We start from the raw sequence: 12,132 nt of genomic DNA on the forward strand, positions 1-12,132 counted from the left end.
TTTTGGAAAGTCTCATCTAACAGTGGGGTCAGTGATGCAATTCTCACCATCATATTCTGTCCAGGTGATAAGTACTTTTTTTCTGCACCCTTGCACACTTGGCAGCTACAGAGCATGATCCCATCTTCCAAATCCACCATACCCCTTCATCCATCCCAATTTTCCCTTCCCCTCCATATCTTCACAATCTTACTTCCTACATCATATATTGCCCCTGTAAGTGAAACAGTATCATAGGATAGTTATACTACAGAAGGAAGCCATTCAACCCATCACACTGGTGCTTTCCTAGATGAACTCTGCTCAACTTACTCACCTTGAATGTCCCCCATATTCTCTCCCTTCAGACAATGATCTAATTTCCTTTTGCAAGTCACCATGGAATCATATCCACTGTTGCAAACAAGAGAGACTCCAGATCCTAATCACTCACCATGCAAAACCTTCTCTATCATGTTGTGTTTAGTTCTCTTGCCCATTCCCCATAAAGCAGTATCCTCTGGTTCTCCACCAGAGACAGTTTCTCCCCATCTACTCAGTCCATAACCCTCATGATATTGAATGTCTGTATCAAATATCCTTTCAATCTCCTCTTCACTAATTTAACCATAGTACAGACGTTCCTCTACTATGGTCATTGTTGTTAACCTTTTCGGCACCCTCCCTGAACTTTTCACATTTGAGAATGGGTACTAGACACATGGCTTTACCTTAACTGCATGATGTTATGTAAAAAAGTTCACTTTTTTTGCTTTTATACTTTATGCATCCACAATCTGTATAAAACACAGGATCCAGTGTGCTTTATTGACCTCTTTCTAAACTTAGGATAAACGGAGGACTGCAGATGCTAGGGATCAAAGTTGAAAAATGTGGCACTGGAAAAGCACAGCAGGTCAGGCAGCATCCAAGGAGGACAGTCAACCTTTTGGGCATAAGCCCTTCATCAGGAAGGTAGGGGGAGGAAGGAAGAAGGTTGAGAGATAAATAGGAGATAGGGGTGGGGCTGGGGAAGGGGAAAAGGCAGCAAGAAAGGTGATAGGTAGATGCAGGTGTGGAGGTATAGTGGATGGTTGGTGGGGGAAGAAAAAAAAAAGAGAACATGGACAAGTGGGACGGTTCAAGAGGGCGGTGCCAGGTTGGAGGGTTAGATCTGGGAGGAGGTAGGGATCATCACCCCCCCCCCCCCCCCCGCCCCCACCTCATCCTCGATCCAACCCTCCATCTCGGCACTGCCTTTTTGAACTGTCCCACCTGTCCATCTTCCCTATACCATTACAAACCACCTGTATCTACCTATACCTTCACAGCTATCTTACCCCTAGCCCCACCCACCTCCTATTTCTTTCTCATCCTCCCTCCTCATACATTCCTGATCAAGGGCTTATGCCCAATATGGCAACTCTCCTGTTCCTTGAATGCTGCCAGAACTGTTGGCAACATTCCCAGCACCACACTGTCTCATTCTAAACTTGCCCTGCCACCTTCACCAATTTTAACATATTTATCCTAAAGCTCTTCTGCTTCTGCACTTCACAATGCTCCTATAACATTTCTTGTGAATTAGCCAGTTCAAGGGAACGTTCAAATCACTGGCAGTAGAACACTAACTCTGGTTTCCCAACAGGTGACCTCTAGAATTATTCAAAGGTTCAGCCTTTGGTTTACTTTATTTTCCCTATCTGTGCACCCCATTTAGTAACAGTCTGCAGAAATGGGATCAGTGTCTTCACATATGGGTGGCACAGTGACACAGTGGTTCGTACTGTTGCCCCACAGCGCCAGAGACCCGGGTTCAATTCCCACCTCAGACAACTGTGTGGAGTTTGCACATTCTCCCTGTCTGCGTGGGTTTCCTCCGGGTGCTCCGGTTTCCTCCCACAATCCAAAAAAAGTGTGCAGGTTAGGTGAGGTGAATTGGCCATGCTAAATTGCCCGTAGTGTTAGGTGAAAGGGTCTGGGTGGGTTGCGCTTCGGCGGGTCGGTGTGGACTTGTTGGGTCGAAGGGCCTGTTTCCATGCTGCAAGTAATCTAATCTAAAAAAAAGTTTAAAAACCCTGAAAACATCCCACTTCAACTGACTACTCCACAGTGTCTGCCTTATCAATTTGCTTCTCCAAATTCAGTTTTGAATGGGACCCAGCTTCCTCCAAGTTTCCAAAAAGATTAAAATGGATAGCTAACAAGTCTATTCCTGATAAAGGGCTTTTGCCTGAAACATCGATTCTCCTACTCCTCGGATGCGGCTTGACCTGCTGTGCTTTTCCAGCACCACTCTCGACCCCTATCTAACACCGGTTCTAATTCTTTCCCAATAATTCGATGTCACAGCCCTGCCACTACCACAGGCTGATGTATATTGTTCACAATATTGACATCCTATTTGATCTTGAGTTGAGATCTTAATGCATATCTACTTCATGTAGGCCACCTGGTTTTACTTTTTAGCATTGTTGATTTTTTCCTTGACACATCTGCTCTTGAAACCCTCAGGTCTGTCCATATTCAACTGTTCCAATGTTCTCTTGGCTGAACTCCAAGTCTCCACTCTACCCAGTTACTGATAACATTGGCTGGATGTTTAAAGAGTAATGACTTCACCATTATTACTTTTCTGAAACTGAACTTCAGGAGTCTGCATATGAGCAGTGAAGCAAAGAAATCCAGAATTTGCAGTCAGTGCTTCGACACAGTGCACAATCATTTAGAAATTAATAGACTGATGACAACTTTCATTCTTGCCTTATTAGTCATGTTGTAAAACTCTTGGGAAAAAAAAAGTTACCCTTTTTGAATGAGGTGTAACTGGGCTGTTAGGGTACTAAATTCATAACTATCATTAAAAAATGTTACTGTACCTCAAAATGCATTCAGAAAATATCAGAATTTATAGAATCTCCAGAGTGTGGAAGCAGACCATTCGGCTCATTAAGTCCACAGCGACCCTCCAAACAGCATCTTAAATCGGACCCACCCCAGCCCTGTAATCCTGCATTTCCCATGGCTAATCCACTTAGCCTGCACATCCATGAACTCCATGTGCAATTTAGTATGGCCAATCCACCTAACCTGGGAAATGGGACAGGGCCTGGGAAATGAATATTCAAGGCTACATGTGTTATCGTAAGGATAGACTGACGGGCAGAGGGGGTGGGGTGGCCTTGTTGGTAAGGGAGGATATTCAGTCCCTTGCGCGGGCGGACCTAGAGTCAGGGGATGTAGAGTCAGTGTGGATAGAGCTTCGAAACACTAAGGGTAAAAAGACCCTCATGGGAGTCATCTACAGGCCCCCAAACAGTAGTCTGGATGTTGGAGGTAAGTTGAATCAGGAGCTGAAATTGGCTTGTCGCAAAGATGTTACTACAGTTGTTATGGGGGATTTTAACATGCAGGTAGACTGGGAGAATCAGGATGGTATCGGGCCTCAAGAAAGAGACTTTGTGGAGTGCCTCAGAGATGGATTTTTAGTGCAGCTGGTGCTGGAGCCGACCAGGGATAAGGCGATTCTGGATCTGGTATTGTGTAACGAACCAGAATTGGTCAGTGACCTCGAAGTGAAGGAGCCGTTGGGAAGTAGTGACCATAATACAATAAGCTTCAATCTGCAATTTGAGAGGGAGTGGGTACAATCTGAAGTGACAATATTTCAGTTGAATAAAGGGAAATATGGAGCTATGAGGGAGCAACTGGCCAAAGTTCAATGGTATAATACCTTAACAGGGAAGACCGTGGAGGAACAATGGCAGATATTTCTGTGTATAATGCAGAAGATGCAGGATCAGTTCATTCCTAAAAGGAAGAAAGATCCCAGGAGGAGACATGGGCGGCCGTGGCTGACAAGGGAAGTAAAGAAGCATATAAGGTTAAAAGAGAAAAAGTATAACTTAGCGAAGATAAGCGGGAAAACGGAGGACTGGGAAGCTTTTAAAGAACAACAGAGGATTAGTAAGAAGGAAATACGCAGAGAAAAAATGAGGTACGAAGGTAAACTGGCCAAGAATATAAAGGAGGATAGTAAAAGCTTTTTTAGGTATGTCCAAGGCAAAAAATGGTTAGGACAAAAATTGGGCCCTTGAAGACAGAAGCAGGGGAATATATTACTGGGAACGTAGAAATGGCAGAGGAATTAAATGAGTACTTCAGATCTGTGTTCACTGGGGAAGACACAAGCAATCTCCCTGAGGTAACAGTGGCTGAAGGACCTGAACTTAAGGGAATTTCTATTTGCCAGGATTTGGTGTTGGAGAGACTGTTAGGTCTGAAGGTTGATAAGTCTCCGGGACCTGATGGCCTGCATCCCAGGGTACTGAAGGAGGTGGCTCGGGAAATCGTGGATGCGCTGGTGATTATTTTCCAGAGTTCAATAGAATCGGGGTTGATTCCTGAGGATTGGAGGGCGGCTAATGTTGTGCCACTTTTTAAGAAGGGTGGGCGGGAGAAAGCAGGAAATTATAGACCAGTTAGTCTGACCTCAGTGGTGGGAAAGATGCTGGAGTCTATTATAAAGGATGAAATTACGGCACATCTGGATAATAGTAACAGGATAGGACAGAGTCAGCATGGATTTATGAAGGGGAAATCATGCTTGACTAATCTTCTTGAATTTTTTGAGGATGTAACTCGGAAGATGGACGAGGGAGATCCAGTGGATGTAGTGTACCTGGACTTTCAGAAAGCTTTTGATAAAGTCCCACACAAGAGGTTAGTGAGTAAAATTAGGGCGCACGGGATTGGGGGCAAAGTACTAGATTGGATAGAGAATTGGTTGGCTAATAGGAAACAAAGGGTAGTGATTAACGGCTCCATTTCGAAATGGCAGGCAGTGACCAGTGGGGTACCGCAGGGATCCGTGCTGGGACCGCAGCTTTTTACAATATATGTAAATGATATAGAAGATGGTATCAGCAATAACATTAGCAAATTTGCTGATGACACAAAGCTAGGTGGTAGGGTAAAATGTGATGAGGATGTTAGGGGATTACAGGGTGACCTGGACAAGTTAGGTGAGTGGGCAGATGCATGGCAGATGCAGTTTAATGTGGATAAATGTCTGGTTATCCACTTTGGTGGCAAGAACAGGAAGGCAGATTACTACCTCAATGGTATCAAATTAGGTAAAGGGGCTGTTCAGAGAGATCTGGGTGTTCTTGTCCACCAGTCAATGAAGGCAAGCATGCAGGTACAGCAGGTCGTGAAGAAGGCTAATAGCATGCTGGCCTTCATAACAAGAGGGATTGAGTATAGAAGCAAAGAGGTGCTTCTGCAGCTGTACAGGGCCCTGGTGAGACCACACCTGGAGTACTGTGTACAGTTCTGGTCTCCAAATTTGAGGAAAGACATTCTGGCTATTGAGGGAGTGCAGCGTAGGTTCACGAGGTCAATTCCTGGAATGGCAGGATTGCCTTACACGGAAAGACTGAAGCGACTGGGCTTGTATACCCTTGAGTTTAGAAGACTGAGAGGGGATCTGATTGAAACGTATAGGCTTATGAAAGGATTGGACACTCTGGCAGGAGGGAACATATTTCCGTTGATGGGGGAGTGCCGAACCAGAGGACACAACTTAAAAATACGGGGTAGACCATTTAGGACAGAGATGAGGAGAAACTACTTCACCCAGAGAGTGGTGGCTGTGTGGAATGCTCTGCCCCAGAGGGCAGTGGAGGCCCAGTCTCTGGATTCTTTTAAGAAAGAATTGGATAGAGCTCTTAAAGATAGTGGAGTCAAGGGGTACGGAGATAAGGCTGGAACAGGATACTAATTAGGAATGATCAGCCATGATCATATTGAATGGCGGTGCAGGCTCGAAGGGCAGAATGGCCTACTCCTGCATCTATTGTCTATTGTCTATTGTCTAACCTGTACATTTTAGGACTATGGGAGGAAACTACAAGCTGGACTGAAGGGCCTGTTTCCATACTGTACATCTGTATGACTTTGACATGAGTAGAACATGCAAACGCCACACAGCCACCGAAGCTGGAACTGAGCTCAGGTCCCTAGCACTGTGAAGCAGTAGTACTAAGCTCTGAACCATCATGCCTTCAGAGATGTGACAAAAAGCAGTTTTTTTCAAACATTTTTCAATCTTATATTTCAGCTCCTGCTTCAATCTGTTCTGAATGTCCCAATCATTTCTTTCACACTTTGTAAAATATTAAAACTGATGTATAATCAGTGCCTTCCCATCCTGATTTTAGGTTTGTGAAAATACTTCTGTGTGATTAGCTATTTACTATTCTTGAAGACATCATTGCTACGGGAAGCAAGGACATCTCAGGACGTGGTGTCAGATTCAAATTAAAGTTGGGAATGGGGAAATTCACATGGCAATGATCCTGGAGGACAACTTTGCGAGATCTACAACAAGCACTGTTTGTGGCAATGGATTAATGTTCTGGACATTAGCTTTATAAACTATTACAGATTATCGTAAACTGACCTTCCCAAAATGTTTGTAATGCATTCAGTGGTCAGACAGACATTGTTATTTTTCTATTTCATGAAAACTGGAAGCAGGAGCATTTAGTAATTGCCAATGTATTTCCTGACTCCATTGAGGCTTTCCATTTCAACTCAAACACCAATCTGGTAATTTTAAGATTTATCCTCTCTCAGCATTTCTGATTAATGCTCATGTGTCCTCAATCACTACAATTTACCAAAGATGTTTAGTTTTGTTTCTGTCAAAGTTAGCCAGAAAATCTTAATTACTTCAGCTGTACTCAACTTTTGTTTGGTTGCACAAGCATTAGACTAAATATATTCCTCCCAGGTTTCAGGTAGAGTTAAAATTTGTCATAAATTTTCATTGGCTTTACTTTTATGGCCAGAGGTATAAGCATTAAGAGACCAACAGATGTGTCGAAGTTATCTTTGAAATGAATATGAATGTCTATCTCCAATGGCACTAGAAATGCCTGTAACTGATCAGCTGTGTTCAACTTTTACTATTGGGATTTTAATTTTGCAGTTAATTGATAGCTGCATTATCTTCCAAAAAAAATCCTCAGATTCCACAATCAGAAATATGGACCTATTAAATCATGTTTTTGTTTCAAATCTACAATCCCTAGTCAACTAGTTGATGTACCTTCTGTGCTATGTCCCCAGAGTATCAGAAGATGGTGTGTCGGAAGATTTCAAGTTTAACCAGAAGTTTGCTGTCGCAACAATAAACACCTTTTGCTGCAGATAGTGCTGATAATTTCAATGCAAGAAAAGAATGACTAATTGACTGCACATTTAAGGGATTCACTTAAAAAAAATGACTTCAACCTTTTTGGTTGAGAGAGTTAGACTTTATAATGTTCCCAACACTATCGACACTACATTGTAAATCGGTGCCTGCGGCGATTAATATTGCGCCTGGTGCACAACTTCCAGGAGCACGCTGACTTTGTTTTGGTTCTAATGTTGCAATGTGGGGAAATGCAATGTATTTCTTCCAAGATAATCCTTCTAAGAAATCAAATACATGTGCATTACCTGTCATTAAAAAAAAAACACCATTAAAAAAAAGCGGACAGCGTGCCCCTACCCAAGAGCACGATTAAACCGGCACCTTAATTGAAAGGAGTGTGCTATTTTTGTTAAACCTGCATCCTCTTCAATGCATTTTGCGCCTTTTCAACTTTTTTTTCGCGTCATCTACCCACCACCTTCAACCAAAAATATCCTGTTATTTGCAAGTTTTGCCAGCGACCTCCCAAGATCTAGGCACAGCAATAGACTGCCACAAAAAAAAAACTGTCTTCAACCTTCACACAAGGAAAACTTGCAATTGACACACTCACATATCTTTGCTGTCCTCTTAAAGTAAACCAGCAGAATCTAGCTGCCAACTCTTATAATGCAGACTGATTAAGCACTTAGAGATCCAACATCTTTTGACAAACATATTAATCAGCCCTCACATTTCCATAATTAATGCGCAAAACAGCAGCTTTAAAAGAGCACTTGTGTGCAAAAGTTGTACTGTCACTTTAAAAAAAAACTTAAATCTTACCAAACTGGGCAAGAGATAGCCACACGTTGAGCAGAAAAAGCCCAAAGAAATGATAGTAACCAGATGATGCTGGCAAAAGGAAAGGGTTCGGGAGACCCATGGTGACTTCAGCGTTGCATTTGCACCACAGTATTGCGCCGAACAGCTGAGTCCTTGCTGATTCCCAGCAGGGTCTCCATCAAAAGAAAGCTGCAGAAAGTCAGCAAACGCAGTCAGTCGACGCCATGCAATCCCGGGCTGGTGTCAAATCGCAGTAATCCTGCAGAGGGCTCGCCAACATTCCCACATTAGCATTTCCGAGACAGGAAAAACGTGCTCATTGACTCCCAGCCCGTAAAGATCTGCAGGAACAGATATGGTTAAACAACACAGCTCAGTGAACATTGAAAGACAGGAAACGTATGAATACCTTACATTACCTGCTGTTTGAGTTGGGTGGATCTCATTATGTTAATTATATTAAAGATCAGATAGGTAAATCCTATTCGGTTAATTATGTTAAAGCAGATTAAAGGTGTCATGTATCGAATTCATTCATCGTCCAATTATCTTATTGGAAATGTTGCCTGTTGTCCAGTTCTACACCTTAACAGAGAGGGCAATATCTTTTTTTTACTCCAAAGTATTTTCCAAGTATTAAAAAATACTATTTTAAAAACCTCAGTTTTGAATTATGCAAGTTCTGTTAGCTAATTCCATGACTAACAACAAGAGGAAAAACAATGTCCTACTTGGAATAACTAGTTCAGTAACAATCAAGCCAAGTGTGTTAATTGGATCTTCAAGTATTGTGGCAACAACGATCCAAGCGACTGGTTTTGATTAGCCCTGTAGATGGTGCAGGTATGGAGGGATCAAGACTTAAATTCTTCATGAGGTTTTAATAAATACCACGCTAAATTTCATAATCCAGCTGTAATGTGATTAATGAACACCTAAAATTAAAACAAATTGCTGGAAAATGAGACATTAACTCTGATTTCCCTCAGCAGATGCTGCTAGACCTGCTGAGCTTTTCCAGCAATTTCTGGATTTGTTTCTGATTTCCAGCATCCGCAGTTCTTTCGATTTTTTTATAGACCTGAAATGGCTGAGCAACCAGAAAGTGTTTTACTCATGATGCCCAGTTTGAACTCATTCAAAGTTGATCATATACCATAGTTTGTACTTATGCCCAGTTCTAACCCAGTTACATTCTAACTGGGTATCACCAACCACACCATACCAAATGTGGTTGACTATTATCAACAAAGGAACTATCAGCTAACTGAAGTCAAGAATATGGTGCTGGAAAAATGCAGCAGGTCAGGCAGCATCTGAGGAGCAGGAGTGTCGACGTTTTGGGCAAAAGCCCTTCATCAAGAATGAGGCTGTGAGCCAAGGGGGTGGTGACATAAATGGGAGGGGGGTGGGGGTGGAGGTGAAGGTAGCTGAGATTGCAATAGGTGGATGGAGGTGGGGGTGAAGGTCAGAGGGGAGGGTGGAGCGGATCGGTGGGAAGGAAGATGGGCAGGTGGGACAGGTCATGAGGTTGGTGCCGAGTTGGAAGCTTGGATCAGGGTTAAAGTGGGGGGAGGGGAAATGACGAAACTGGTAAAATCCACATTGATGCCTTGGCGCTGGAGGGTCCCGGGGTGGAAGATGATGCGTTCTTCTTCCAGGTATCAGGTGATTAGGGAGTGGTGATGGAGGAGGCCCAGGACTTGCATGTTATTGGCAAAGTGGGAGGGGGGAGCTGCAGTGTTTGGCCATGGGACGGTGGAGTTGGTTGGTGTGGGTGTCCTGAAAATGTTCACTGAAGTGCTCTGCAAGTAGGTGTCCTGTCTCCCTAATGTAAAGGAGACTGCATTGGGAGCAACCGAGACAGTAAATGACAAGTGTGGAAGTGCAGGTGAAATTTTGATGGATGTGGAAGGCTCCTTCAGGGCCTTGGGTGGAAGTGAGGGGGGGAGGTGTGGGCAAAGTTTTTACAATTCCTGCGGTGGCAGGGGAAGGTGCTGGGATGGGAGGGTGGGTTGGTGGGGAGTGTGGACCTGGCGAGGGTGTCATGGAGGGAATAGTCTTTAAAGAAAGCGAACAGGGGTGGGGAGGGAAATATATCTCTGGTGGTAGGGTCAGTTTGTAGGTCCTCCTCCATCGCCACTCCCTAACCACCCGACACCTGGAGGAAGAATGCCTCATCTTCCGCCTCGGGACAATCCAACGCCATAGCATCAATGTGGATTTCATCATTTTCCCTCCCCCACTGTATCCCAGATCCAAGCTTCCAACTTGGCACTACCCTCATGACCTGTCCCACCTGTCCATCTTCCTTCCCACCTATCTGCTCCACCCTCCCCTATGACCTATCACCTTCGCCCCCACCTCCATCCAGCTATTCCATTCTCAGCTACCTTCCCCACCAGCCCCATCCCCCTCCCATTTATCTCACCACCCCGTTGGCTCACAGCCTCATTCCAGATGAAGGGCCTTTGCCCGAAATGTCGATTGTCCTGCTCCTCGGATGCTGCCTGACCTGCTGTGCTTTGCCAGCACTATACTCTTGACTCTAATCTCCATCGTCTGCAGTCCTCACTTTCACCTATCAGATAATTAAAGATGATGCTATAATTAATTTAACTTCCCACTATAGAAGAGAGGGCCTTCGAGCTAAACTGTGTTTCAGTCTGCCTGGCCTTTGGAGATGGTGACATGGGAGCTTTCCAGTGATCTGCTAACAGAATTAAATATCACAGTTATGGGCCAGACAACATTCACCCATGTTGGCTTGATTTCAGCAGACAATGAGAAATGATATTGTGGTCAATGATGAATTTGAATCCTTTCTTACTTTGTCAGTTCTAATAATAACCTTCCCTTCCATAGATCCTTCAAGCATCCTTCAGGAGGAGGAGACAGAAAGCAAAGAGTTAACAGAGGAGTCATTCATTCCTGTGCCGTACTGTTAGAGGAATCAAGCCCATCCTCCATCAACTCAGTTATCCACATCACAGTGAGAATTGGGTTCTCACATGATGGATTGCACTCCACAAATAAGCAGCAAATGATGGAGATAAATATATAATTGAAAAAGAGCTGTCAGGAACAGGGTCCTCTCAGTTGGGCTCAGCTGGCATAGATGCTGAGCCTCAAGGCTATTGCCAAAAAAGATTATTCCGGAGCTACAGCAGAAAGATTTTGTCAGCATTTCCAGATACACTTCATTTGATTGGTGAAGAACATCTCCAACTTAAGTGCCATAATGTCTCAGGCATTGGCACAAATGCCCACATCCATGTGAAGGATATCACTTACATGGACTATCAGATGTGACACTCAACCACATGCAGGCTGGCCCTCATTAATAACCTGCATACTCAGGATATCACTTTGTTAGGATATGAAAAAAATCTCAAACCTCACTGAAGTGTCACTTTTTAGCTCTTACAAGCTGGGACATGCAGGCATGAGACAAAAGATAGGAAAAGAGAGCTTGGAAGCAGGGGATCTGCTTTCAACCCCTTTCCCCACCCACCTCCCCATTGCAGCTCCGTGTACAATTGCCTGAGCTGATAGTGAAGTCTGCCTTTGTATGGCTGCTTGTTGGGTCCTTCATGATCTCTGAAACATTCAGACATTGACAAAGAACATCTCAACAGTCAGAGCAGTGATTCAAGCAACTTAACACAAAGGGCTTTAGCCATGTTGGAGTAGTCATAGAAAGGGAAGCTAAAGGATTTGTTGTTGCAATGAAATATTCACTTGCCTGCACAGCACAGCATGACATAGTATATAAAGTTGAAATAGATATGTGACATTAAATTTATTTTACACACCATTACCTTGTTTTCACATTTCTGCTTAATGAAGATTAGTAAGACAAGAAATAAAGACAAGCAATAAGTATCCGGGAGAGGAATTAATTATTGACTGGTTGATTACTTGTGTTGCATTTGAAAAGCCAAGTGGGTTCAAAATTGTGCCATAAGCATGAAGTGCAACTGAAACAGGTAGGTAAAAACAATGTCTGCGGATGCTGGAAACCAGATTCTGGATTAGAGTGGTGCTGGAAAAGCACAGCAGTTCAGGCAGCATCCCAGGGGCAACTGAATCAGCCTGTCTTCAGCATCTCTGAAAGATATATG

At 43.7% G+C, this 12,132-nt stretch overlaps 1 protein-coding gene across 4 annotated transcripts in view; it reads right to left on the bottom strand.

Moving 5' to 3' along the window:
* Positions 1-8,365, bottom strand: part of LOC140482362 (von Willebrand factor D and EGF domain-containing protein) — a 303,821-nt gene extending 295,456 nt beyond the window's left edge. For 3 of the 4 annotated variants that reach the window (XM_072579721.1, XM_072579723.1, XM_072579720.1), the window contains exon 1: positions 8,009-8,365. In XM_072579721.1, the coding sequence (XP_072435822.1) occupies positions 8,009-8,108 (100 nt within the window). In that variant the 5' untranslated portion in view covers positions 8,109-8,365. The remainder of the gene's footprint in view (positions 1-8,008) is intronic. The other variant, XM_072579719.1, reaches the window with a different exon arrangement.
* Positions 8,366-12,132: the final 3,767 nt, after the last annotated feature.

The sequence above is a fragment of the Chiloscyllium punctatum genome, chromosome 10 (assembly GCF_047496795.1).
Source record: "Chiloscyllium punctatum isolate Juve2018m chromosome 10, sChiPun1.3, whole genome shotgun sequence".
Lineage (NCBI taxonomy): Eukaryota > Metazoa > Chordata > Chondrichthyes > Orectolobiformes > Hemiscylliidae > Chiloscyllium > Chiloscyllium punctatum.